Source organism: Candoia aspera, chromosome 18, assembly GCF_035149785.1.
Source record: "Candoia aspera isolate rCanAsp1 chromosome 18, rCanAsp1.hap2, whole genome shotgun sequence".
Lineage (NCBI taxonomy): Eukaryota > Metazoa > Chordata > Lepidosauria > Squamata > Boidae > Candoia > Candoia aspera.
Genome location: NC_086170.1, coordinates 7592690 through 7620511, shown reverse-complemented (window position 1 = coordinate 7620511; position 27822 = coordinate 7592690). Strand labels below are relative to the sequence as shown.

The 27822-nt window shown below is 48.7% G+C and overlaps 1 protein-coding gene across 1 annotated transcript in view; it reads left to right on the top strand.

The window, feature by feature from the left end:
* Nucleotides 1-18227, top strand: part of LOC134507194 (coiled-coil domain-containing protein 50-like) — a 34289-nt gene extending 16062 nt beyond the window's left edge. The window contains exons 2-11 of the mRNA XM_063317688.1: nucleotides 478-540; nucleotides 1727-1856; nucleotides 3390-3480; nucleotides 8800-9034; nucleotides 10812-10939; nucleotides 11360-11422; nucleotides 13020-13139; nucleotides 14714-14811; nucleotides 14994-15091; nucleotides 17612-18227. Of these exons, the coding sequence (XP_063173758.1) occupies nucleotides 478-540; nucleotides 1727-1856; nucleotides 3390-3480; nucleotides 8800-9034; nucleotides 10812-10939; nucleotides 11360-11422; nucleotides 13020-13139; nucleotides 14714-14811; nucleotides 14994-15091; nucleotides 17612-17766 (1181 nt within the window). The 3' untranslated portion in view covers nucleotides 17767-18227. The remainder of the gene's footprint in view (nucleotides 1-477; nucleotides 541-1726; nucleotides 1857-3389; nucleotides 3481-8799; nucleotides 9035-10811; nucleotides 10940-11359; nucleotides 11423-13019; nucleotides 13140-14713; nucleotides 14812-14993; nucleotides 15092-17611) is intronic.
* The last annotated feature ends 9595 nt before the right edge of the window (nucleotides 18228-27822 follow it).

Genomic DNA, 27822 nt, shown 5'->3' with positions numbered 1-27822 from the left:
AACACTTAAGAAACACTTCCAAATACACTAAAACATCTTAAACATAACAATACACGAAGTAGCATCGTCTATTTAACCCGAAACATTTTACTTAACTCAAATTTCTAACATAATACTCTTCGTGGCCGTCCATTCTTAGCTGGGAATTGTCCATAAACCGGGATGTTCTTAAACCAGGACCTGCTATATTTGCATACATGTAGAATGACCTTTGAACCCTTATAGTTTTACACACACACCACTTTCTGCTCACTCCAGTTAAAGTTGCTGCTTGCACATCCCTCGTGTTCATGGTTAGCATACTCACTGAACCCTAACTAGGCACATCACCTGGGTTCCCACAACCTCCTGAATTAAAATGGGGCAGATGGCAAGGCTTGTTGGGCTCTTGAGCAATAACCGATGTGGTTAGGTGGGTTCTCTTAGCAGGGCTAAACCCCCTTGCAATTTTTCCGTGTTTGTTTTTTCCTCCCACAGTTTGCCGAGATTTCGCTGTCCTGGAAGACAGTGCCCTGGCCTATTGTCTGCAGGAGCAAGAGAGTAAGGATGGGGATTAGGGGTGGCCGGTCCGTTCTTTGTGTTGTGAGTGTGTTTAGCATCCTGTGCCTCCAAGGTTTCTCCAGCCACCTGGGAATCAACATAGGCTGCCTACCTTGGCAATGTGCGTGATTTTCGGGGGTGGGGGGAGGAGTCTCTGGCACACTGCCCCCATTTTTAATTAACTGGATGGAGTCTAGCACTTCATGGAAGCCAGCGTGCAGACTTTTACAAGGGTCAGCTGTCTCCAGATGAGATGGCATTTTAAGGACCACTCTCAAGGTTGGCTTCTCTTGGCAGCTGTTTGCGGGAACTGTCCTTTTCGTAGCCCGGAGCAATTACGGCACCCATCCAGTACTGCTTTGCCTGTCGCAGTTCACGCTCGTGAATCATTCTGTGACGTCAAGGCCTTCTCATTACAGCATCAGGTCCTATCCAGGCTCTGAGCCTCCCCCACCCGTCTGTCTGGCTGGGGATTGATGGCTCTGACGATCGGGGCGAGCAGGGAATGCATGTATCCTTCAAATGTAGGGTAGCCTTCAGCCTCTGAGGCTGAGCTAGGAATGGAGCGGGGAGGGAGGGCAGCTGCTCCCTCCACCCCAGCCCTTTGAGGGCACCAATGGATGCCTGGCAGACTGGCAGGCTTTTCCCCAAAGAAGGTACACAGCAGATAGACCTTCCTGCATTTGTGCAATATCTGCACGCTTTGGGCTGCCATCAAGAAGGGCACCGCTCCCTTGAATCTCCTCTCATCGGCCTCACCTTTGATCTGGGCGTCCAGCCCTGCTGGCAAGGAAGCCAGATTCCGTTGCTCCATGCCTTTCCTCTCAAACTATGGGCTGAACCAATGAAAAGGGCAGCAGAGGAGCACATGGGCCTCCTGCACAGGGAAAGAATGATCCAACTCCAGAAGGGGTGAGGGTCTCTGCCTCCTCAGGGTTTGTCCCCCAGAGCTGGCCTTGTTGATCCAGGGGCCTGGAGAGCAGCTGACCTCCTCTTCCTTGGCCTCTGGGGCAGATCAGTTAGTCTGCCTGCCTCTGAGGAGCACCAGCAGCTCCCTTCCAGACCGTTGGGCAGGGAATTTGCTCTCTAGAAAAGCCACCGGGAGTCAGTGCAGAGATGAGGGAAGGTGGTGGCACCTTTTCCCACTGCTTGTGCTGAGGCCTCCTTCTGTCCCTTCTCTCCCCAGTTGAACTGCACTATGCTTCCAATATCCAGAAGAACCAGCTGGTCCAGAACGACCTCCGAATCGCCAAGAGACTTCAAGACCAGGAAGTGGAAGCACAGAAGCTTCAGGTCTCCAGACAGCAGAAGGAAATGTAGGACTTCTCTGCCTTCTCTTTTGTCCTACAGGATGTGTGTGTGTGTGTTTGTGCGTCTATGTTTCTCTTGGAGCAGGGAGTGTGACGTGTGGCAGGGCGAAATGCACCCATCACAGGACTGGTTTCTGCTGTAGCTTTACAGCGTAGACCCAAGTGAGCCACCCATGGCTTGTACTGGATCTCCATGGCTTTTGAACCCTTCCTGCCTTTGTCCCCTTGTTCTTGAACCTTCTGCAAGGGGGCAGAGGGGAGCCCTCCTTGCCATGTGAAACTTTCAGGGAGGGCAACCTTGGCTCATTCCTCAAGGTCACACGAGAGGTGTTGCCAGTCTCCTGTTGTAGACCTGCATCTTGAGGCTCCTCTGAAGTGCCCAACCCTCAGAGAAAGGTGGTCCCACCTTCATGGGGATGGGGGAGAGAAAGGGCTGGCCCTGGTGCAGAAACAGCAGTGGGGAGTTTCCTTTGACCCACAGGTTATCTATGGGGTCATGTGATCCCCACAGATAACCTCTAAAGGAATTCAGGTGGCTGCAGAAGGAAGTCCCACCCGTCTTGTTGTTCTGTGGATTAACAGCCAATGATGGAGATTACATCTGGGGAGCCCTAGAGTGGTGTTCCTCAACACTTTAAGATGTGTGGATGTCAGCTCCCAGAATTCCCCAGCCAGTTTGGTCTAGTGGTTAAGGCGCCGGGCTAGAAACCAGGAGACTGAGAGTTCTAGTCCCGTCTTGGACATGAAAGCCAGTTGGGTGACCTTGGGCTAGTCCCCCTCTCTCAGCCCAACCCACCTCACAGGGTTGTTGTTGGGAAAATAGGAGGAGGAAGGAGTATTTGGTATGTTCACCACCTTGAGTTATTTCTAAAAATAATAAAGGTGGGATAGAAAATAAATAAATGCTGCAATGGTTGTAAGTGTGAGGACCTGTCACAAGTCAGTTTTTCAGCACCATCGTAAGTTTGAACCATTATTCAATGAATGGTCATTAAGCGAGGACTGCCTGTAGTTTGCTTTTATCTATGTATTTAATTTCTTATTTTGAGATGTATTCTCTCCCCAATGTATTTCTGTTTCTCTCTCTCTCTATAAAAGCGCACAGCTTTTAGGTATACTTGATATACAGAGAGAGTGTGAGAGCGCGAGTGGGCGGGCCAGTTTAGTCTAGTGGTTAAGGCACCAGGCTAGAAACCGGGAGACGGTGACTTCTAGTCCCACCGGAGGCACGAAAGCCGGCTGGGTGACCCTGGGCCTCTCCCTCAGCCCAGCTCACCTCACAGGGTTGCTGTTGTGGGGAAAAGAGGAGGAAGGAGTATTAGGTATTCCCCGCTTTGAGTTATTTATACAAATAATAAAGGTGGGATAGAAAATAAATAAATTAATAAATTAAAATTCTGGGAGCTGAAGTCCACACGTCTTAAAGTGACCAAGGTTGAGAAACGGTGCCCTAGAGCCTCCTGCCTTTTCTGTGCGTGCTTTATAATCAGCGAAGCCAGAGTCGCTGTTCTGACTGCCTCTTCCTCCGTCAACATGTAGCGAAGAGAAGGATCCTGAAAATGCCCAGGCCATCCAGAAAGGTCATCAAAGGAAAACGGGAAAAGATTATCAGAAGAAGTCAAAAGACCAGGTACGGGAGTCCCTGATGCCAGGCACAAGTTTGGAATCACCGGGTGCGCCAGGTTGCTGCGCCACTTAACAAGCCTGTGCCAAAGTTGCAGTGATGCACCCTTTGTGGCAGTTTGTCTGAGGGGAGGGGGAGCCAATAAGTTTGGGGGGGAGCTTTCCTGCCTTCAGCGTCCTTGCATCTGTCTTGGCATGACCGCTGAAATTTGCAACTGCCTCCTGCTCCAATCCAAGCACTCAGCCTCCCCCCTACTTTGCAGCTGGAGGGACACTCGGAGTGGGGCTGGGTTTGTCCATTGCTGTAAAAACAGCCAAGGGCATTGCGTTGTTTCAGATGTCACCAGAAAGCCTTTATGGAAGCAGCGCCTCTTGCTGCTCAGGGCCTTGGTGGGCTGCGTCGGGGCGCTTGATGTCATGAGAAGGAGCTGCCCCTGTAAGCCAGGCGTCAGTGGGGCAGAATCTGGGCTGCAGTGTCCCAAATGTATTTACTTATTTATTTACTAAATTTTATCACTGTCCATCTCCCTGCAAAGGAGGGACTCTGGGCGGTTTACGATAAAAACAAAGTTAAAACTCAATGCAAAGCCAATATAAATAGGCAAATGCCACTGCTTCCTGGGGACACTGACCACAACGGTGGCCCAGCGATAGGAGGATCAGCCGAGCAGACTCTGCTCTGATGGCCACGTGCTTTGCTAGCCAAGCTTCAGAAACTGAATTTGTTGCCCTGATTTTCCGAAGGAACAGAATGTAAGAAATAAATTGGTTTCTTCGTCCTCCTTTTCGCACCTTTACCGGAGCCCAGGGGTAAAAAGGGAAAGGGAAGCAAATGTGTTGTCTTCGAATTAGCTTTCTAGAGCGCAGAATCACCCAGGGTATCTAGAAACCTCACTGCTCGTCACAAACCACACACAGAAGAGGAGGGTGGGAGTCAGCCGCTGATGGGCTCCCTGCTGCTCCTTTTGAGCTGATCCAAGTATTGGCTGGCCGATCAGGCATATTGAACCGGGTTCTGGAACATTAAGGCTGAAATGCAAGAATAACATGACTTCATGTAAATCTTGCTCCCCCCAAGGCTTGATCAGTCGTAACAAGGGTGGTGGGCACGGTTTACTAATGCGTGCAGCGGCCCCCTTGGGAGCAGTTCTGGCTCACAAACCAGAGGACAGGCCAGGAACAATAGGTGGCATTCATCCACCCAGGGGCCCCTCGGCGGCCAAGCCTCTCCCCACAAGCAGAGGCCCTGCGTTATTGTTGGATGTTCTGCCAGTGTCCTAACCAGGTTCTGAGTCCTGCTTGAGTGGAGGCCCAGCTGGGAACAATTAGGGGGGCCCCAAAGAAGGCATACAGAAGGCATTGTTCCAAGTTGATTTAATCAGGAGCAGCCACCTCCTAGGCAGGATTTCTTCAAAGAGTCACTTTGCTTCATAGCTATGATAAATTACCAGCTATTTCCTCCCTCCATCTTCAATAGAAAATGGGGTAAGGTGTGCAGCTCCCAAGCTGTCATTCTTCCTATAAGGAAAGCCCTACCCAGAGCTGTAAAGGTAACCTTCCTGCAGAGGTATCCTCAGTGATACGGTAAAAAAATCAAGATGGCCATCACAGTGGTGCAGGTGAAGCCCTACCTGGTTTTTTTATGTGTGTCAAGGCAAAGAGGACATTGTATGACTGAAACAGGGTGGGATGGAACTCACGATTGGAATATGGGACTGGGAAAATACAATTGGTTCAGAAGAAACAGACCCCAAAAAAGGGGAGGGGAGGGTCACATGGTAGAGAGAGAAGGACTACACCTGCACAGCAAGAGGATTGGAGAAGAGCGAATGTCTTCAAAAAGGGGGGAAAGTGGACCCAGGGTCCATCAGCTTGATATCAGTATCAGAGAAAATCCAAGAAAAGATTATCAAGCGGTGGGTTTACACGGACTTAAAAAGAAACAAGGTGGACACTAGAAGGCAACAGCATTTGTTAAAAACAGGTCTGGGCAGGCAAATCTTTATTTATTTATTTATTTGACAAAGTGATTAGATTAGGAGACCAACAGAATGCTTTGGATGTGGTGTGCTTAGGCTCAGCAAAGAATTTGATAAAATTGAACAACGTTGGTTGGATGCTGCTGTTTCCAGATGGAGCTGAAGTTGGTTGAACAACTGTACCAACGCATGGTCTTCAGTGGATTTCTATCTGCACAGAGGGAGGGATGCAGTGGGATATCTTGAGGTTCTACCTTGGGTCCAGTACTCTTCAACATCTTCATTTTATTTAGATGAAGGGGTAGAAGAGGGGCTCATCACACTTGCAGACAACACAAAACTGGGAGGGGGGCTTGGGTTGGATAGCCTCCAGTGGACCCAGGACTCACTGTGGTCTAGTGGTGAAGGTGCTGGGCTAGAAACCAGGAGACCGTGAGTTCTAGTCCCACCTGAGGCACGAAAGCCGGCTGGGTGACCTTGGGCCAGTCCCTCCCTCTCAGCCCAACCCACCTCACAGGGTGATTGTTGTGGGGAAAATAGGAAGAGGAAGGCATGTTAAGTATGTTCACCACCGCCTTGAGTTACTTATAAAAATAATAAAGGCGGGATAGAAAATTAATTAATTAATTAATTAAAAATAAAAAGATCTTGATAGACTTGAACCTCAGGTCCTATCCAACAATATGCAGTTCAGTGGTGGGAAATGTAAAACCCTTCACATAGGCAGGAAAAAGCAGATACAGAGGTACAAAATAGACTCGGGATCAGTGCTTGTGAGAAGGATCTGGGTGTCCTGGTAGGCCATCGCTTAAGCAGTGTGCTGCGGCTCCGAAAGAGCCAGTGCCATCTTGGACTGCATCAACCGAGGTATAGTGTTAAGATCACAGGTCAGACCACACCTGGAATATTGTGTTCCAGTTCTGATTGCCACAGTCCAAGGAGGACACTAAGAAACTGGAAAGAGTGCAGAAAAGAGCAGTAGAGATGGTGAGGAGCTTGCAGGCTGAATCCTAGGAAGAACAGTTAGGTGAGCTGGGTGTGTTTAGCCTAAAGAAGAAAAGGTTGAGGTGAGACACGGTCACCTTCTTCCAATACTTGAAGATCTGTCAGAGGAAAGGCTGTGGATATATTCTCCATAGCACCGAAGGGCAGAAGAAGAACCAATGGGTGGAAGCCTTGCAGAGGGAGGTAGATCCAAACTTGAAATCAGGAGGAATTTCCTGGCTGTGAGAGCTCTGAAGCCGTGGAACAGCCTTCCTCCTGGAATTACGAGGTCTCCATCTCTGCAGAAACCCTAGCAAAGGTTGGGCAGCCATTTGTCTGGGATGGTCTGAGGCAGTATTTCTCAGCCTTGACCACTGGAAGTTGGGTGGACTTCAATTCCCAGAATTCCCCAGCCAGCAAGGAGTTCTGCCTTGGTTAGGGGGTTGGACTAGAAGACCTTCAAGGTGATTTCCAACCCTAGGATTATATGATGATTCTGTAAGTTTATTAGAGTTATTGTGAGAGGAACTTGGATTGTCTGCAATGCAGAATGGCAACATATTCCATGACAACATATTTTGATTTCATAGTTTGGCCGCGACACCTTAGCAGCATCTAATCACTATCAGTCGGGAAGTAATGGACAGAATAACATAATAATAATGGAATAATTCTGGCTAAGTCCAAATCCACAGTATTTTTTAAAAGACAATTCAGGATTATTATTAAGATGAGTGTTGGTTACTTGCAAGAACTTTGCAAATATGAAGTGAACGATATTCTTGTTCACTCATGAACAAATCAGTGATTAAGGGCTTTACAGAATGTTAAGTATATTTCTTAAGATCTTGAGATGAATTCAATATTTATTCACCTTTATTGGACATGAGAAAATGCTTTAAAGGGTTTGGCTGCCAAATTCATTATGTTGGAAGTACGAAATGCTAGAGGGAATGCGTACGACACGAACTTGCCCCCCATTGGCCCATTTTGGTTTGTTTAATTGCTTAATGTGGCTTTGGGAAGAGTCATAGGGTTGAAAGAGGAGAATGCAATTGTGCACTGTTTACCAAAAATTTGGAATTTATCATTACATGAGGAACAATGGATTTATTGAGCATGATGCAACAAAAGAAAAAAGAAAACTCCCTTTTTTTACAGTGGAAGAATAAGGTCACCCAGATTTGCCATCTGAGATTGATCGTATGTGTTCATTGGCTCTCTGTCATGTAATGGAAAGGGTGATCAATGTGTTGCCAAGGTTTAATTCTGTTTTTATCCATTTTCTTTTATTTCCGTTATCCCTTTTCCCTTATTTTGGTACATTAAAGCCATAATTACATTATGGTACATTTTGGTACATTAAAGCCATAATTAGGCAGTCAAGGACGACCTCTTCTTGGTCCTGCTGCCCCCAAGTGGGAGATCCCAGCCCATACATCTCCCTTTGCTTACATGCTGTGCAATGGGAAATCCCTTCCTCTTAGAATCATGGACGTTTTATTTATTTGCACCCTTCCAGTGGTTTTGTGCAGATTTCTTTTTTTCATTTGCAACTGAGAATTGGTGGCAATCTGGCTCATTCTCAGATAAAAAATGGTGTCTTATTCTAATCAAACACATTGTGGCTGAATGTTGGTTCCTAAACAACTTGGAGAGTCTCCCCTTGTTTCTGTTTTGTGGTTAGAATTAGTTCTCTGAAAGAAATGGGGTCATAAGGGAAGCTTTTTTACTTTCTTACTTGTACTTTGAAGGGTTCACTTGATCACAAAAAGGGTTATGCTTTAACAAAATTGTGTAGCTGCTTTGGAACGTTGAGTTCAGTTTTAGGGAAGTTGTGTCTTACTCAGTCTGCCTTGCCAGGATATTTTAAAAGCTTTGGCCAGCCACAGCTTGGGCACAACGTTAATTTTATATATTCATTATTATATTAAGTATTAATGTATAGCTTTTAGCATGACTGAAATTTGTTTTTATTATTTTGCAAAACTTGTCTACCCCATGATTTAAAGCGTTTAAATTTTAAATTTAAAACTTTAAATTTAAGAGTCAAACTCAATCCACAATTTACAACTATATAGCGTGCCACCGAGCTTCCTCAGTGATCTTCTTTGCACGCACCCCCCAGCCTGCAAAGCCCCTCCAATTTTAACATGACAGGGCAGCACTGCATTTATGAATGATAGGGGAAACGTTAAATGGTTTGATTGAGTTTGTATTTTAATTCAATATCAAATTTGGATTTTGCCCACTCACGTCCTTGAGAGTGATCTCCAGCTTGGGCAGCCCTTTCTTCAATAACATCTAACTGGTCCGTTTGTGGTTTTATAAATGCCCCCCACCCTTCACCTGGGCTTGTTGAGCAAGACGGAGAACGCAAGCAAAAAGAAGGGCAAAGGCTCAAAGGAGGCATATCCCTTGGGTTTTCCCATGGGAGGGCTAGCAGAAGGAAGAGAGATCCAAGCAATGAGCATGAGGGAGATCTTTTCAGGAGATCTTTCTCCCCCACGCAGGAGAGAGCCAAGCAGTTCCAGAACTTGGAAAAGGACGAGAGTCATCAGCAAAAGCAGAGGCCCAGGCCCTCACACGGGACAAGAGGTAAGGACAGCCTAGGTCCAGAGAGGACACTCTACTCTACTGGGTGGCTCCACAGTGATTTAAGTGCAGGACAGTGTCCCCTGGGGAGGGGCATCCTTCAGTTGTGTCGGACAGCACTCCCATCATCTCCGTGTGTGGGACTTGACGCATCTGGAAGTCTGGTGGAGAGTTTGGTACGTGCTCTTGGTCTTTGTTTTGAGGGCCTCATAAGGCTGAGATCAGCACCGTCTTAACCTATTCCTTGCCTAAGAAGGCCTTCCGAGATCATCCCCCACATTGTGTTGCAGCAGCAGCCGTTCCTGGCCCAGTGACAACCCCTTACCCCTTACTTTGATGGGGGCATCAAAGAACAGGGCTGCAATTTGGGTCTGTGTCACGCACATTTTGGTGCCCCCCAGCACGGCGCCCGGGGCACATGCCCCAGTTGCCCCTCCCCTAGTTGCGGCCCTGTCAAAATACGTGGTGGCCTTCTTCTCCAGCATGTGGTATCCTGTGAGATTCTCCTTCTCCGTGAGAACCCATTTACAGTAGCTCCAAAGGGCTTATGAGTTTTCCTGCAGAATTTGCCTCTCCCATAACTTATTTCATTCGAAGCGAATATTTGTCGCTCGGGGTTGAGCGGTGGAGTCCTTGGTGCTCTCTGAGCCTGGCTGTTTTCTTGCAGACGTCTCATTGCCAGGCTACTGTAGGCAACTTCTTCAGTGCCAACAGAGAGAGGCCTGAACTACAACACAGAGGATGCGAATAAATTAGAATTCTTTGCAGCTCTAGAAGCAGCATTTAAAACTGCAGGACTCACTACAGAAACCCAAGAGGACGTAAGACAGACCATCATACCACAAATCAGAAGGGCTTGGAAACAGAACCAGCTGAGAGCAGAGGATGGAGCAGCCCTCGAACACCTAACGATGGACCAAACCATCAGCATTGGCACTGAAGATGTTGCCTGGTCTGCCAATGAAACGTCTGCAAGAAAACAGCCAGGCTCAGAGAGCACCCGGGACTCCGCAGCTTATTTCATTGTCACCATTACTGAACCAAATCTCTAAGGAGAGGAAACGATGGGTTGTAAAATGGCTTTGGATTGGTGCAATAGTCTATTGTGCCCTCTCCAGAGCTGAGATCCCCTGGTGGTTCCCCTGCTACAAAATGCCTCCCTGACGCCCTCCAGGCTCCTGAAATAGGTCTTGGTTTGGAAGACAAGCAGAGAACCATCAGCTTGACTGCCACAACCTCTTCCCTTTCTGGTCCATGGACAGGAAGAGTGGATGGATGACTCTGGGTCATTTCCTCAGAAGGAGAGCAGACAACAGGAGGTGCTCCCGTGATTCCCCCAGCTCTCAAAATTTGCTTCAGAGGCAAAGACTTTTCCTCTGCGCATCTATGGCCTTATTTTGGAATCCCCCAGCCTGAGCTGCTTCAGTGATCTTGGTTGCTCGCACACCCGGCCTCCAAAGCCCCTCCAGTTTTAACATGACAACAGAGAGGCTGGGGAAGCTTGCTCTGGCCACCAGACTTGTTTTCAGACCAACTCCTGAGGCGAGGAGAGTTCAGAGGACTCGTGATTCTAGTTCCCTTCTGGACACATGGAGTTGTTCATAAATGGTGACGGGACCACTGCACCAAGCCGTGGGGCCAGCTGGTTTCCTGTGACCAGCTTGGGCAAAGTGGGGAGTGAGAGGCCTTGCAAATCACGTGGTGGCCATTCATTTAGCTATACATGTAAAGCTGAGCTCCCTTCGTTCCTCTTTGCCCACGCTCTCGTTTCTGCGCTCAGACGCGACCACCGAGTCCCTGCATCGGGAGATGGCCAGACTGGAGCTCCAGTCCCAGCAGCAGTTCCAGGAAGACGAGGACCTGGCCCGGCGGCTGCAAGAGGAGGAGGAGCAGGAGCAGGCTCGAATCGTGCGTGCCCAGCCGCGCCCCCCGGAAGGCGGTGCCAGAGCCAGCAGGGGAGGCGTTCCTGCCCATTAGAAATCCAGAAACAGTTCTGCATTCAAGGGCCCAAGGAGGAGGGTTTCCCACAGGAATCTTACCTCCATATTTTTTTTTTTTTTTTTTTGTCGCTCTTCTTTTTGGGTGGAATCACCTTAAATTCGGGGTGATCTTCTTTGCAGGCAAATGTCGTAATTGCTCTGCTCTACCAGCAGGAGCAGAGACAGGAGGGGGGGGGTGGGCCCAGCATCTGTCCCAGAGAGACCCCGTTCTGCTTCTCGACAGGCAGCTGGGTGTGCTCCTTTGTGCCGTGCCAAGACTGGCATGCTGGGGAGGGGGAGGCTTGGCTGGGCACCTGGCCCGACCCTTTCTTTCTGCCCTCTTGCGCAGAGAGCCAGGAGGAACCGGGAGCAGGACGACGACTGCAGGGCAGCCCAGGTGGCCCAGGACGAGGTGAGCAGGCACTGGCAGATTGCTCCGGTGGGAGATCCCCAAAGCCAAGGACCCGCCGTGCCCCCTTTGCAGCGTTCTCTGGCACCTGAGTCAGGTAGGGGGCAGCCATGGCAGGTAGACCCCTTTCAAGGCTGCAGGAGAGGAAGGTGGCATGTGCCTCCAGGAGAATCGCGAGCACCCCTCCGTCCTCTTGCGGGGTCAGGAAAGGCTGGAAGTTCAGACTTTGTGATTTAACATGGCCTTTGAACCAATTCTAACGTTTTAGGATGCCTGGTGCTGATTTTATGTGCTCATGAACTTCCAGTGCCCCTGGGCAGAGAGTCCCGTCTGTTGGGCAGCTCTGCAACCATGCCTTTGGTTTCCAGCAAAAAACGTCCATTGGGGAAGCTGGATTGGCTTAACGACCATGGTGATTCACTTAACCACCTGTGATTCACTTAACAATCATCGTAAAAATGTTTGTAAAATTGGGTCTGGTCCCGTGGTGACTCGCTTAATGATCGCACTGCTTAACCCATTTTCCAGTACCTATTGTGGTTATTAAGTGAGGACCACCTGTACTCTGCAAAGGAAACTGGCATGCTCTCTCTGTGAGTCTTTGTTCTGGGGGGAAGGAGGGCTCAGCAGCCCTTCGAAGTCTGGCTTGCAGTGATTAAGTCAACCTGATTTGATTTCAGCCTCTGCCTGAACTCACCCATGGACGCCCATCACCTCTCTCGAGTCCTCAGTTTCCCTGTCCAGCTGCTCTAACCGTTAGGGCCTTTTTTTAACCTCCTATTGGAATCCACCTCCTGTCCCCAAAATCTGTTATTCCCTGCCTTCTCGCATTCTGGAACAAGAGAGCCTCGCCGTCCTTCCTGGTCCTTGAAGAGGGCTCCCACCGCCCTCCTCGCGTCTAAGGATCCCCAGCTCCTTCAGGTCCTCGGGGGGCCTCTTCCAGTTTCTCTGAACCCTTCTTAAAGTGCAGGGCCTCCGACAGCCTTCCCCTGCACCCCCCAGGGAAAGGGGCCACCGGCTGCTGCTCCCTTGCCCTGCCCTGCCTGCAGGGGGAGAGGGGCTCTCCCAATGCCCTTTTTCCTCCCGGGACCCTTGGCAGCTTTTCCAGGGAAATGACGGGTAAATCTGTGAGGAAACTAACTTTTCAGAGTTTTCAGGGAATGGTCCTGTTTAAACCAAACTGAAACAAAGGAATGTGGCAATGACCTTGGAGGCTCTCTCACACCAGCTTCTGCAGCTTTTGCGAACTTTTATCAGGACATTCCTACAGCAGCCCACAAATCCCCGAATTCCAGAGGTTTGCCCCCTCCCTTCTTCCCACTGAGTCAGTGGCTTTCTTCAGAGTCAATAAGTAGGGCAGAAAGTAACTTGAGATGCATGGCTTATGCATCTGTATGCATGCCTGCATCATCATAGGAATATGCGTACTTCATTCCCTTTTCTGTAATGTATAAATCTCAGTGCATTTCTCTTTCCTGCCAGGGAGACACCCACTCGCTCTCCAGTGCGCACTGTTTAATACACACCACAGTTCAGTCTTGATCGTTGTTTGCTTTGGGTCCTGCGTTTGGTTCCACAAATCCTTTCTCCCTCCCCCTAGGAAATTGCCCGGTACCTGCAGGACAAGGAGCTCCACACCCAGTGGGCGTCCCCACGCCAGGACAGGCACCAGGCCCAGCCCCCCAGGGGCCCAGAGGGGCGACACAGCTCCAGCCCAGAGGTAGGAGGCAGCATCCCTCGCCCTTGGGGGCTAGTCCTCGGTCAGCCCCTGTTCCCATTCTGAAAAAAAGCCCAGGCTGATCAAACAGCTTAGACCCCGAAGCCAGCCAAGGTTAAAACTCACCCAGCTTAGCGTATGGTGCAAATGCATCTGACAGTTGACTCTAACCCAGTTAAAAGGTAGGATGCAAACACAGCCGGGGCCTTTGTCTGTTTATTACCGCCTCCAAAGTGCCCTTTGCTGCCCCAGTTGGGGGGGCAGAGCAGGGGAGGGAATGAGACAAATATTCTTAAATTGAATGCAGATTGGAACTCTGCGATGGAGGCGGGCAGGCAATTGTAAGAATATGCAGGAAGCAGGGTGCCATTTACATAAGCTGCTGTTTGGTTGATCTGAGCAGCCAGGATGCGTTCCAGATGTGAAATAATCTTTATTCAAATCAACACCACCGGCTGCCAAGACTAATGCAACACCTTTTCCCCAAGATGTAGAGCAGTGTTTCTCAACCTTGGCCACTCTAAGACGGGTGGACTTCAACTCCCAGAATTCCCCAGCCAGCCATGCATGGCTGGCTGGGGAATTCTGGGAGTTGAAGTCCACCCATCTTAGAGTGGCCAAGGTTGAGCAACACTGACGTAGAGGCACTGCCAGAAGCGTTTCCTGGGGAAGCAGCTCAGCCAAAGGGCAGGAGGTATGGCAGGATTACCATAAGCTTGGGGAACTCTACCGCCAGTCTATCCAGATGCAGCTCAGGCAGGAGAGCCAACAGGGAGGCTGGTACAGCAGCAGCAGTGCCAACTATCCTTACTGCCCAGCCTCACCCACAGGGTCTCACAGCTGCTTATCTATGGGACAGTGCTTCAGAAGCCAGCGGGCTTGCTCCGACCGCCACTCCGCTGCCCAGGATTTGCGGCTAGTGCCACACTCAAAATCTGGTGGGCACCTTTTTGAAAGGGGAACCTTCCCTCCGAGCCCACCAGGTTTTGGGAATACCCGCCAGGTTGGGCCTCTCATCCGCTACCAAATCCTGGATGCGGGAGGCCTTATTACACACTGATGGTAAAACAGGTCAGTGTACGTGAAATTGTGCAAATTAGAGTAACTTGCGTCTCCACTCGGTCAAGCCACGCTGATTCCCAACAGCACGTCCACTCGTACAATGAGGAGGTTAAGTAAGGTAGCCCCCTCTTTGGGCAGGGTGGGGCATCACCTTTCCCCCCGTAATAATCCTGTAATGTAGCCTCAAGAAGGGCTCACCTCCTGAGGCTATACGTCTGTTTCCCTACTTCCAAGTCAGATTATCCTCTTTCTCATGGAGAAGAAGGTCTCTATTGCACAAGGTCCCCTTGGAGCCATCCACATCTGGGCAGACCTTCTTCCTGTCACTGCTGGCAGTTTCCAAATAATTGGAGGCTGGCTGTGGGTTGTGTGAAGGTAGCTTGGGGGTGGAGGCATCCAATGCAGCCCCTGAAGGTGCCTCCATCCCAGACTTCTAGAAGAAAGATTAAGCAGACCAGCAAGGGGCCATCTAGATCTTCAAGCCCTCATTTGCCTTCCTCTTGTTTCGTTTCCAGAAGGAGTCATGGCAGAGTAGCAGAACTCCCCCCCTGCTCAGAATCCAGACCCAGGAGAACGCAACTGTGACCATGAGACGGAGCTCCATGGAGAAAAAGTCAGTGCTCAGTCCAGTAATGTTATAAATTACGTGATGGGCTGCTTTAGTTCCACAGTCACAGAACACATGGTGAATGCCAAAACATACTTGCTGCCTTCCGCCCTGGGAACCCAGTGTCAGTGAGCCACGACCAGAGGAGATTTGCTAAAGATTGTCTAATATTCTTGCTTCTTGCTCAGGCCGCAGTTTTGCCGAAATATCGCTGAAGTTCTGGATCCAACTTTTCAAGCTGCTGAAATGGGAACGCCCTCTGATGCGATGGATCTTGGTTCACGAGGTAATAGAACAAGAGCACTTATTTTCATCCTTGCGCTGAACTCAGACCGATTCCAAAATGTGTGCGCCTTGTTTGGAATGTGGAGCCCTGGCTGGCCCATAGCGGAGGCTGTGGTTTTGACACAGCGACCCCGGAGTTTGGTTTCCTCACACACACAGTTCTGCAGGGCTGCTCCTTCAGCCGGGTCTCTGACTTACGCCTCAGAGGAGAGCAATTCAGGTTAAAAATGGAAATCCCAGAGTTAAATGTTTGGTGGGAATTCCACCCACCCCATAGCTTCCTACGAAACAGCCGCTCCTTCCGGATGCCACAGGCTGGTCGGTCCCTCGTAGTGTGTCTCTGGGTGTCGCTGCTCAAACTTCCTGGAGCTTCTGACCCGTTGGACCTCTTTTAGTGAACAGTTATGGAAACAAGCACCCGCGTTCAGATGGTCTCTTGCACCTCCTCTGCCTTGATCTTCATAAACTAGACCCGTCTTCGCCCCTCTGTGTTCCTCTGGAGTAGGCCTTAAGTCCTCAGGGCCCCAGAAGGTCAGTCTCACTGTCAGCTGCTGTTGAGCCTGGTTTCCTCCCCAACAGTAAAGCATCTGTCCCAATGTTCCTTCTGAGCTCCACCATTTGACTAGGTTTTGTTCTTAGTTGTCCCCTCGGGGCAGCTGTGTTTCCATTTGGGTAGGGCCAGCTGTTTCCCCCAGGAAGACACCTGATCTTGTTGAAGTAGGCAATTCCAAGGCATACCTATAAGGGCCATCACACATCCCCCATTCAGAAAATGCCCAGTGCTTCAACTTCCAAAAGAAGTACAGGTAGTCCTCGCTTAATGACTGTTTAATGACAGTCCAAAGTTACGACAGCCTTAGTAAAAGTGCATGACTACCTGTACTCACACTTATGACTGTCACAAAATGGCGCACCACCCCTGCGGCCATGTGATTGCAATTTGGGCACTTGGCAGCCGGCTTGCATTTACGACTAGTTGTGATGTCCTGCGGTCATGTGATTGCAATTTGTGACCTTTTTTGCCAGTTTCTGACAAAAAATGTCCATTGGGGAAGCTAGATTAACGCTTAACGACCATGGAATCACTTAACGGCCATTGTCAAAATGGTCATAAAATTGGGTCTGGTCACATGGTGTCTCGCTTAATGACCACACTGCTTAACCAGTTTTCTGGTCGCTATCATGGTTGTTAAGTGAGGACTACCTCTAACAGGTCAAATGCAGTTGTTTGGAATTAAAAGCCATTGCCACCTTTGGAGTCCATGAAACCCTACATGGAGTAAATCACGAGGCAGCCTCTTGGCCTGATGTGCTGTGCGAGGAGAGAATCTGTGTGTGTGTGTTCACAGACGACCAGACAAAAGGACCAGTTACTGGAATGTAAACCAGTTCTTGGCCCCGCAGATTTTCTGTGACACAGAAAATAGCAGCTCCCTTGTTCCCAAGATCATCCGTGTTTGCAGTGCAGCATTTCCAGTCTGTTCCTCAAGAGCTTGTTTTACAAGTGGAGGTGCTTCAGGACCCGTTCTTGCCCCCTCCAGCGGTGTTGGGAGCATGTGCCCCTGACCCATCGCATGACCAGATGGACATCCTCCGCCGCCTCCTCCTATTATAATTATAAAATACGTTAAAAAGCAAGCCTCGTGTGGCACAGAGTGGTAGGCGGCAGTATTGCAACCGAAACTCTCCCCGCGGCCCGAGTTCAATCCCCGCGTAAGTTGGGTTGGTAAAATGAGCACCCAGCTTGCTGGGGAAGGGGATGACTGGGGAAGGCCATGGCAAACCACCCCGCTCTATAGTCTGCCAAGGAAACACAGTGAAAGCAGCGTCCCCCCAGAGGGTCAGACGTGGCTCGGTGCTCGCACAGGGGACCTTTACGTTTCACAAGCAAGGAAAAAACACAACCGTAGGCACAAATGAAGAGTGAAGAGGGGAAGAGTGACCCCCCAAATGGAAGGGGAACAAGGAAATAAACCCACATAGTTCAAAGGGGGGCTTCAGTCATCCTCACCAATGGTCTGGGCAAAGAGCCCAGTCTTCAAGGCCATTCAGAAAATCAGAGGGGCAGGGGCCATCTGGATCTTGGGGGAACCCCTTCCGGAGAAGGCAGGTGTCTGGGGTCCCGATAGATGGCATTGTTCAGCTGAAGGAACCCGGAGCGTGCCAGCCCTGCAGGATCGAATCAGCCAGGCAGATGTTCTGGAGACAGGCGGTCACGAGGCAGGCCCATCATTGCCCTGGGAAACGACTTTTGGAAAAATAATTCTTGGGAGTTGGAGATGGAGATGGAGATGGGCTAGAGCAGTGTTTCTCAAGCTCAGCCGCTTGAAGCTGTGTGGACTTCAACTCCCAGAATTCTGCATTCAGTCAGCGTGCTGGCTGGGGAATTCTGCTGGGGAATTCTGGGAGTTGAAGTCCACACAGCTTCAAGCGGCTGAGCTTGAGAAACTGCGCTAGAGCCTGGGGCAGAAGAGGTGAGCGTGCAGTTATGACCATCTCTTTTCCTCCCCCCGCCTTGTAGCATCCAGCCCAGGACCCCTGGCCCAGGCAGACGGCTCCTTCGACTACCCGCGGGGGGGTGCCACCCCTGTCTTTGTCTCCCCAACCAAACGACAACCAGAAAAGGTGGGCTGCCCGAAATCCAGCAACAAAAAGGAAGGCTGCAGGCAGCAGTGAAGCTTCCTCCTGCTCTGCCCTGCAGATCTATTTCTCCCTCTGGCTGTCCTGCCGCGCCCCCCGCTTGCCGGGGCCGGGCTCTTTTCTTGCTTTGGGACAGGACTGAAGCTTTTTGTCCAACCTTCCGCTGATGTCTTTCTTCCTCGCTGGATTTATTTCCAGGCTTTCAAACAGGATGCCAAGGCTGAAAGCTCCCTCCTCTTCTCTCTACCCTGGGCAGGGGCTGGACTAGAAGACCTCCAGGGTCCTATGATTACCTTGACTCCCATCCTTACTCCGGTATGAAAGGCAGGCTATAAATCCCATCAGTCAATGAACAAGAAGCTTCAGTGATGATGCCAATGTCGGCGTTTCCTTTTTTTATTATTTTTTTATATAAATTTTATTAAAAGTTTTAAAGAGAATATAAAATCTAGCACAAACTAATACAGAACAAAAAGAACAAAGAAAGGAAAAAAAAGTGCAGAAAGAATAAAAAGAAATAGAAAGAAGCTTCCGATTTTCTCTGCAGCAAATATAAGTATGATTACAAAGTTATCTCTTACTCTATGATTACAAAGAAAAGCTCACTTTTTTCTATTATCCAATTTTTTTCTAATCACCAAAACCATAAGTGCGTTTCCCCCCCGTTTCCTGCAAAAAGTCTGTAAGGGGTTTCCAGTCCCACCATAAACATCTACATTTTCTCTGATCAAGGATGTTAATTCCGCCATCTCTCGCAGGCTCCATCGTCGTCACCGGCCGTTCCTCCAGTGTGGGCACCTTTCCACTTCTGAGCATGGAACAGCCTCGCTGCAGCGGTCAGGTGCAGAAACAGAGGGCCGCGACTTCTTTCTAGCCGCCTGTTCTTTCGTCCCAAAAGAAATGTCTCTGGTTTCAGTTGTACTTTAACCTTCAGGATCTTCTGAAGTAATGTACATATTTGTATCTAATTTTCTTGGGCTTTTTTACACGATAAAACATTCCTTCGTGTTGTTTACTTCCAGCAAAGATTCGAAGTACCTTTATACATTCTAGACAATTTCTCTGGAGACAAATACCAACAATACATCATTTTATAAAAATTCTCTCTTAAGAATGTAATGTAAAATTCGGTCCTTTCAACCACGTATTTTCCCATTGATCCATGTGTATATTTTAGCCAAACTTTTTAACCCATTTTATCATACATTCTTTCACTTGTTCTTCAATAACATGTTCATCATTAGTACATAATTCTGTTTCAAACTCAGTCTTTGTTCAAAACCATAAAGTCTTTTATCCACTTTAAACCTTTCTGATAATTGTACATAAGAAAACCATTGACATGAATATCCTTCTGTTGTCAAATCTTCTCTTGATTTCATTTTACAATCCCCTTGAGAAAATTCTAGCACATCACGGTAAATTAACCATTTATCACTTATCATGTCTTGCCTGTAAAATGCTTCTTGTGCTGAAAGCCATAAAGGTGTTTTCAGGCAGAACCTAAATTTAAATTTTCTGTGCTCTAAGAATGGCCCGCCTGACATAATGGTTTTTGAAATCTATAGTGATTTCGCCTTGTGATACCATAGACATCCATGCCACCCAAATCTCAAATCGTGTCCTTCTAGCTCCAATAATATTCTTAATAATACATTCTCTTTTATCCAAACTGAACAACAGGCAGCAAGATACAAGTTCAGATCTGGTAGACCCAATTCTCCTTTCTTTGGCATCTTGTAGTACCTTATATTTGACTTGTGGTTTTTTCCCCATGCCATACAAATTTAGATATATTGTTCTGCCATTGTTTAAATGGTACATCAGTTGTCAAAACAGATTTCATCTTAATCACAGAAATTCTATCCAACAGTGACAACTGTAGTTTGTTCCATCTTGACATATCTTTTTTTAACTTCAGTCTATGTCTTAACATAGTTATTTTGAAATAATGTACAAGTCATATTTTTCATAGTCATACCCAAGTATGAGTATTTTACCTTCTCAGTCTTAAAACCCATTTTGTTCATCAGTTCTGTTTGGTCTTGTATCTTCATTTTTTTTGTTAACATCTTTGTCTTCTGTTTATTAATCTTGAAACCTGCTAGTGCCCCAAATTCTTTTAATTTAGTCGTTAAAAGTTCAATTCCCTTAAAGGGTCTGCCAAAAACAAAACAAAGACATCTGCAAAAGCCCCTGACTTGTATGACTCTTTTTTAATCTTTACGCCCACGGTCCTCTCATCTTGCCTTATGTCTCTATGCAAAATTTCAAGAACTAAAATAAGCAAAAGAGGGGACAGTAGGCAATTTGGTCTTGTTCCTTTTTGCATCTCACTGTCCTGCTTCAGGTTTCAATCACGCACACTTAAACACAGTTGCTGTGGAGATTAGCACTTCACTCCAAGGCTGAAGAGATCAGCAGCAAACAAAAAACATAAGCAAAACAGGAGCTTGCCTGAAGAGGTTTTTAATAGAAGCATGCAGAAGAATTATCCTAATCCAATCCAGGGCTCTGAGAGCTAGATCAGGGTTGTCATCCAGTCCAGAGTTCAGAGGTTCATGAGTAGAACCCACACATGAGCGTCACACAAGAGCCAGAGATCAGACGTTGTTTCCAGCAAAGCGAGCATGGCTCAGGGTTGCCTCTTAAAGCAGGCTGCAGCCAGCTGTCTCTAGTTAAGAGACTTCACTCTACTCACCGGGTGTGGGGGCTGGGGGGGCCGGACGTCGTCAACCTCATCTGGCTGTTCCAGCTGTTCAGGTGGTGTCTGTGTATTGAACTTGCCATCTTTTTAACATCTTCTTTCATCTCCTCTCTTAACCTTACAAGTCTTTCATCCATTCTTTTTCCAAAAGCATCCATTCTACTTCTCATCCAATCAAAGTTATTTCCCATTTGTTCTGAAGTATATCAGTGAGCCCTTTCTGCCCTCTCTCGCCATTTTGCTAGTAGCCATTTTTAATCCAAAAGTGAAGACGACTCAAGCAGGCAGAATAAAAAGATACACCTCTTCTGCCCCCCCCCCCCATTAGTAGCTCTGGGTGACTTCAGCCACAACAGGCATCATATCTCCATGGCAACTAAACCTCACAGTCTGATTCTTCACCTTATCTTTTGTTTTGCAGATTCCACCAATTACATAGACTTTTGAAGGATAAACATTCCCAAACTGGGCTAGTTGCTTTAACTGGCTTAGTGAAAAATTATACCAAAGCACTTCCAACAAGCTAAAAGTGATAAAAATAAAAGTAGAACTATAGGGAAAAAAGACTGTCCCCTTTCTGTTTTAAAACTTTCCTACATCTATTCTTAAGCTTTTTGCAAAGAATTCTTGAATCATTAAATCAGAGTCTGTCTTCTTCTTCTTGTTTTTTTTTTGTAATCTCGGAAGAAGGTTTAACTTACCGCAAGGAATCTTATTTTTGCCGCAGGGGAAATCTCTCTTCAGCTGTAATTAGCTACTTCCTGAAGTAATTAAAAAGTGGAGAAAGCAAGGTTTTAATGTCCGTATCCACTTCATCGCAGTTAGGGCATAGATGGAATCCAGGACTCCCAGCAGCTCAACTTCCGAGCCAGCTGCAAAAACTTTTCTGTTTCTGCAGTTAACTCAGAAGGAACTGCTGTCTGGAGCACACGAGGATTATCTCACTATCTCCCTTTGATCCAGGGAGACTGCACCACCCAGAATCCGCCTCCCAGCTGGCATTCTCAACTGCGGTGGCTCTCCACACATTCGGAGAGTGTCAGCCCACCATGATTCCCCACCGGAAGCTCCCAATGACAGCGTTTCCAATGTAGCCCCCATTGGGCTTTCAGAGAGGGAAGCCAGCTATCTCAGTTTATCCGGCCCAAACATCATTTTTTTTCTTTTGCACTTTGAATACTTTCACCCACCTGCCCGTGCCATCTTGCACTATCCAGAGACACACACTGTTACCAGGTTGCATTGATCACACAAATTAAACCAGAGGGGCTACTGTGTTTACAGGATAGCAACCAGTGGCTATGAACCCTTTCGGGAGAAATGTTGCTGATTTAACAGGCTCCATTAAGATAGCACACAAAGAACCCCTTGTTGTTGTTTTCAATTTACATAGCCGCCCATCTCACTTACATGACTGGGTGGCTCACAAATTTTAAAAAAATGACAAATTCATATGAATAAATTAAAACTACAAAAGCATGGGAAAGTGCCAACCTAAAAATCACGGACAATACAATCATCTTGCAGGCCGTCCAAGTCCATGGGATTCCCAGGCCTGGTGGCACAGCCGTGTCTTCAGGGCCTTCCGAAAGGTCAATAAGGTTGGGGCCAATCTCACCTGAGGTGTGATGATATTCCAGAGGGCGGACGCCGCAGCAGACAAGGGTCTCCTCCAGGGTCCCGTCAAATGGACCTCTTTCATAGATGGGACTGGCAACATGCCTCTTCTGCTGGTTCTGATGGGATGGGTGGTAGATTTAACCAGGGGGATGCTGTCTCTCAACCCAGCCCCACGCCATGTAGGGCTTTATAGGTCACAACCAGCACCTTGAATTGAACCCAGAAGCAGACTGGCAACCAATGCAGCTCATGGAGCAGAGGTGTAACATGCTCTGGTCTTGGAGCACACCTCTGAAAGCTGTAGCTTCTAGATGGTCCTCAAGGGCGTGTTACAGTAATCCATACGGGGGGTGACCAGGGCGTGAGTGACAGAGAGTGGAGTCTCCCGATCCAGGAAGGGGCGCAACTGGTGCACAACCCAAAGTTGTGCCACGGCCCTCCTGACCCTGACTGCCACCTGCTCCTTGAGCAGAAGTCATGAGTCCAGAAAGACCCCCCGATTGCACACAGTCTGGGGCAATGCCACTCCATCCAGCACCACAGATGGTGACTTCCCAGATCCTGGAGATCCCCAAACCCAAGGCCACTCAGTCTTGCCGGCTGCTTCCCATCCAGACCCCCAGGACCTCCAAACGCTGAAACAGGACTTCCACAGCATCGCTTAATTTGACAGGTGGAGATGTACAACTGGGTATCGTCAGTGTACCATGGCGACAAATGACTCACCCAGTGGCTTCATGTAGATGTTGAACAGGTGTGGAGAGGGAACCGGACCCTGCAGTACCCCACATAATGGGCCGAGGGCAGGACCTCTCACTTCCAATCAACCCTGACTGGACTGACTGCAGAGAAAAGAGGAGAACTAGCACAATGCAGTACCACCCACCCCCAACCCCTGCAGCCAGTCCAGAAGGATACCATGGCCAGTGGTATTGAAGGCTGCCGAGTGGCCCAGTACAGCAAGGTTGGATGCAGCATCCCCATCCTGCAAGTGATTTTACCCGACAAATGTCCTGCATACACTTCCGCACAGCCCTGTAGGTGAACCTCTGAATCCCCCCTAGGTCACCCTGAGCCAGACTGCTGGTCAGCAATCTGCAGAGGCGATAAGGGCGAAGTACTGATGCTTCACCACTCTTACTGCCACAAGGCAGGCCTTAAAAGAGGTTCTCACCCGTATTTGGTCAAGTTCACTCTTCGCTGACCTCCAGTGGCATGCCAGACCTCTCTTAATCCATTTCATCTCCCTCGGCCTTTCCATAAACTACGGAGAGTGACAGGCTCTGTGGGAAGAGAGAGGTCACATGGGTGCAATCCAATCTAAAACCACCACCACCCCCTTATTCCAAGCAGTGGCCAAGGCCTAAGTCAGACTGTGCAACCAACCATCCGGAATAACCCCCAGCTCCTGGAACCCGTCCGGATCCATCAGTCGCCAGGGGCAGGCTGAGCAAATAGAACCTGCCTCCTCACAGCTGGAGGCCCCCAGAGAATTCCATGGTTACCAGGGTGTGATCTGACCCTGACACGGGAGCCACAGGATGCTCCCCCAATCCCAGAGCACATTGCCACTGCTCGGACAAGAAAACCAGATCAGGGCATGCAACTGCTGTCCCGTGTTGGGCCCTGGATGACCTGGGATGGGACCAAGGCTGTCACGGGGGCCATGAACTTCCCCAGGCTGAAGTCCCCCAGAACCATAAGCCCGGGGAACCCCACCACCGACTTGGGGTCAAGTTGCTTAGGCAAGGAGGTTGCTACGCAGCAGGGAGGCTGGTACAGTAGGAACAATCTCAACCAATCCTTGGAGCCCAACTTAATGAACAGGGTTTCACATCCAGTAACTCATGGAAGCCATTGGAGATCCCTAGAAGACAACGGGTACACGCCCCCTCTGCTCTGGGGCCTCAGCTGATGCCACATCTGGGAGGGAGACTCCCCCTTCCAGACCCAGCCAGGTCCGGTAACGCACCCCCAGTCAGCCCTCTCATCTGTGATTAAATCACAGGAAACCCCATGACTGATTAAATCACAGATGAGGAGACTTTATCACAGGCTAACCTGGCATTTAGGAGCAGCACCTGAAAGCCCGGCTTCTAAGAGTTGCCGACCATGAAATCGGGGTGAGCTTGGGGGGCTGGCACACAAAACCAGGACAAGAAACCAGATTGAGTTCCCCGAGAGTGGCCTGCCCGGTCTCCCGCCATATCTCCCCATCCCCACCTGGATGTCCTGACCTGTCCTAGATCCCCCCGAGATCCCAGCACCCCTACCAAGACAAGGAATCCTCACTCCATTACGCCCTCCCCAAGAAGGGATAACTGGGTTCCCCAGGCACTTCGGCTCCCGCTCTCAGTGCCACAGGAATACCCAAGAATCACCTCCATCCCTCTCCCACACGCCCACCCACCCTCCTGCTCTCACCCAGGCAGCAGCGCTGGGTATTGGAGCCATGAGGTAGCATTTGAATTCAGACCGATCTGTACATATGTACCGACATTCCCCAAAGACATGAAAAGAGAAAAGAGGCAATATGTTTCTTTTCCCACTGTGCATGCGGTTTTATCTTCCTTTGGTTGCGTGAGGATGTGCTGAGTGATGACTTTGCGGCCTTAAAGTGCACAATTTGAAGCTAATAACGGGAGGGAATGGGCACATGCTATTCGAGAACAAGAATTGGAACGGGCACCTCTGACTTGGAAGTAGCAGGCACCCTGTCTTTTCCAGCGTGGTACCCAGCCCTTTTGAACCACGGACTGCAAGATGTGCAGTTTGCAATTGGTGCTAAATGTTTTAGGACTAATGGTTCTAAAAAAAATTCTCTTGAGACTCAGTGCTTCTGCAAGTAGCATTTCTGGCCCGTGGCTTAGCCATTCTGATGGCAACTTCAGGAAGTCTTCATCTGACTTTATGTTATCTCCTCTGTCTCTCTGTGTGTGTTTTTAATAAAGTTCTTAGGTGTCAGTTTTTACTGTAGTACAGTTTTTACTGTTTTATGCACAATTTCAGAAATGACTTTTCCTGGCCCCTGCATTTCCCAGCTCTCTGTCGCATTTTCAGCACACCGCTACTCAGAAATTGATCTTGTGATTGCCACTCATTCCAAGGCCGGTGGTCTAGAATTTCAAGAAAACATTCATTAAAGGATGTTGTGGGGGGAGCCTTCCCAGCAGACGGAGGAGGGGGCTTTGGGTACAAAGCCTGTGGCTTCTCTTCATCCACCTCAAAAACACTCTCTTCTCTGGCCCTGCCTTAAGAGCACCTAAAGGGCCCCTTCCCTTCTGCTGTGATGTGGCTTGTGCCTGTTTTTAATTCTTCTGAATGCTGATGCTCCTCTCTGCCCCCCAGTGAAACAAGGATCTGTATTTTGGTGCTCATTACAAATTCTCCTTCCTGAAGTGTGGAACAGTTGAAACATCTATCAGTATAAAAGCATAAAACATTAAAAACAGGTGGCTGTAAGTCACATCAAAGCCGAGAGGGTCACGCAGCACCAAACTGACCATGGACGGACCTCCATCTTGCCATGGGAAAGGCACACCGCTGCGGTCAAGGGAACCCCAGAGAGTTGGGCAGGATGCGTGGGAGGCCAAGGCTTTGGGGAGGACCTGGGGCCAGGACACAGGATGGTCTAAAGGAAAAATCAAGACTTTGTGCCTGGAAGACAGTTTCCAAAACTCTGAATGCCGAGGAACTTCAAGGCTGTCTTGTCCAGACTTTTGCTCCATCACTTCCCAAGGCCTCCATCATTTCGCCCCCACCCCCACCCCATCTTGTAAAGTCATCGTTCAGGACAACCCTGCTTTCAGCCTGCCCCCCCCCCAACTTTTTGGAGAGCAGCTGGCTGGAGAAGAGAATGGGGTCGGGGCAGTTATTTGCCTTGCTTGTGGTAAAGCAGTCTTGGCAAAGGGCTCCCCGATGGGCTAGCAGGATGTGGGACTTGCTTCAGAGCCGTTCTTTTGAAAAGGTTTTGGCCCCCAGCGTGTCCCATTTCCACAAAAATACAGCAAGCACTGAATTGTGCCTTCCAGGGTAAAGGGCTTCAGATCTGGCACCAGTACAGTTGCTCTCAGCTATTTATTAAAGTAGACTGATGTTTTTCAGATTTTCACACAAGTTTAAAAGGTAACACATTAACTTTAATGAGGATTCCTTCAAGCAAAGCCCCTCGAAAGCACCTTTTCCAAATCATGTTCAAAACATGCACAGTCCTAGTGAATATGGCCAATATGGCTTTGGACTGATCTCAACAAGGGTTACTTCTAAGGACATATTGTGACCCCTTTTCTCTAAATTCTGGGATGTAATTCATATATTTGATGCTAGCAAAAGATAGGATTTCTTGGCACCAAATTTGTTGTGTGTTTTCTAGAGGTCGCTTGGAAAGTTCAAAGCACAGCTGATTTGGTGGTGTATAAATACAGAAATAGAGTTCCAGATGTTTGTCTTTACCGCATAACTGGTGGGGAGCTGCTGTACACACACACCACGCAAGATCAAGGCATGGTTGGCGAAATGTAGTCAAGGTTGAGGCAAAGATTAAAGGCTCCCAACGCAGCCTGTCGCAGACGTTTCCATTAGGCCTCACCGGCAAAGCTCATTCACGTAAAGGAACAAGCCTGTCATGAGTCATTTCTAGACTGAACAGAAAGAGCACAAGCTGCAGCTGGGGGGAAGGAAGTTTGCATGTGGGAAAGCGATGACCAACTGTGATAAAATGAGTTTCATATTTAGGCTTCTGATAGGTCATTGAGGGAAAGCTGAAAGCCACGAACCACCCCTGGGAAGGCTGACACACTAGCCGTGGAGCTGAGACCTTTTGGACATTCTTCTGGACAAGCCACTGAGAAATGGGTGGGATCAGGCTTTGGAATGCCACAACGTTCTCAAGAACTTCTAGTCTTCCCTGTGGCGGCCTTTGGGCTGCAACACAAGATGGCTGCAGCGGAATGGACTTGACTTAAACGCCATGCTTTTATTTTTGTATGAGGACTTGGCCACGGGTCACGTTTCCCACTGCCCTCCTCCCACCCCACACATACACACAGCAGTGTAAGGAGGCCCCTTTCAAAAATGATTCCCATGTGTTGCGTTGTGTTGTGTTTTTTTAAGTTCAGCTCGGGTCGTCAGGGCAATATCTCCAGTTCCATTTAGATAAACCTGCTTGAAGGGGGTAATAATGATTCTTCAGCTGCATAAAGGACTGCTTCTGGCTGTGCTAAGATCCCTTCCCAAAGAAGAGTTGCTTGAATCCTTTTGGATATTCTTGTATGCTTCAAGGGAACCCTTCTTTGCTCCTTCAGGAAGATCTGGAGTTACATATCTTCTGAATAAATTTTTTCCAAAAGCTGCCCTTTCAAACTGGCAGCTGCTTCACAGCTTCCTCCTTGTTCTTCTTCGGGATACCGGTAGGTGCAGTCGTCTACTTCTTGGGCTAACTGCCCATGTAAAGCTATGGAGCAGAAGAAGGGGGAAACATTAAGCCCTGAGCTCTATGCGCAGGCATGCCGAGCACTTCAGGACTGGTGCGCAAGGTCAACCTCCTGCTTCCACCACCCAGAAGAAATCCAGCTGCATACAGGTTGACGTAGGAGCTCTGGTGAATAAGACCAGCTCCTGATGCCTCGGGAAAGCAACGGCCACCTGCCAGAGTCATAACCAGCAGGAGAAACACCTTCCCAGTTCATCAGATCGACAGACATTTCTAGGGAAGGCTTCCTGCGTTCTCATCTCCAGAGGAAAAGAGCCATTTCCAAAATCCCTGC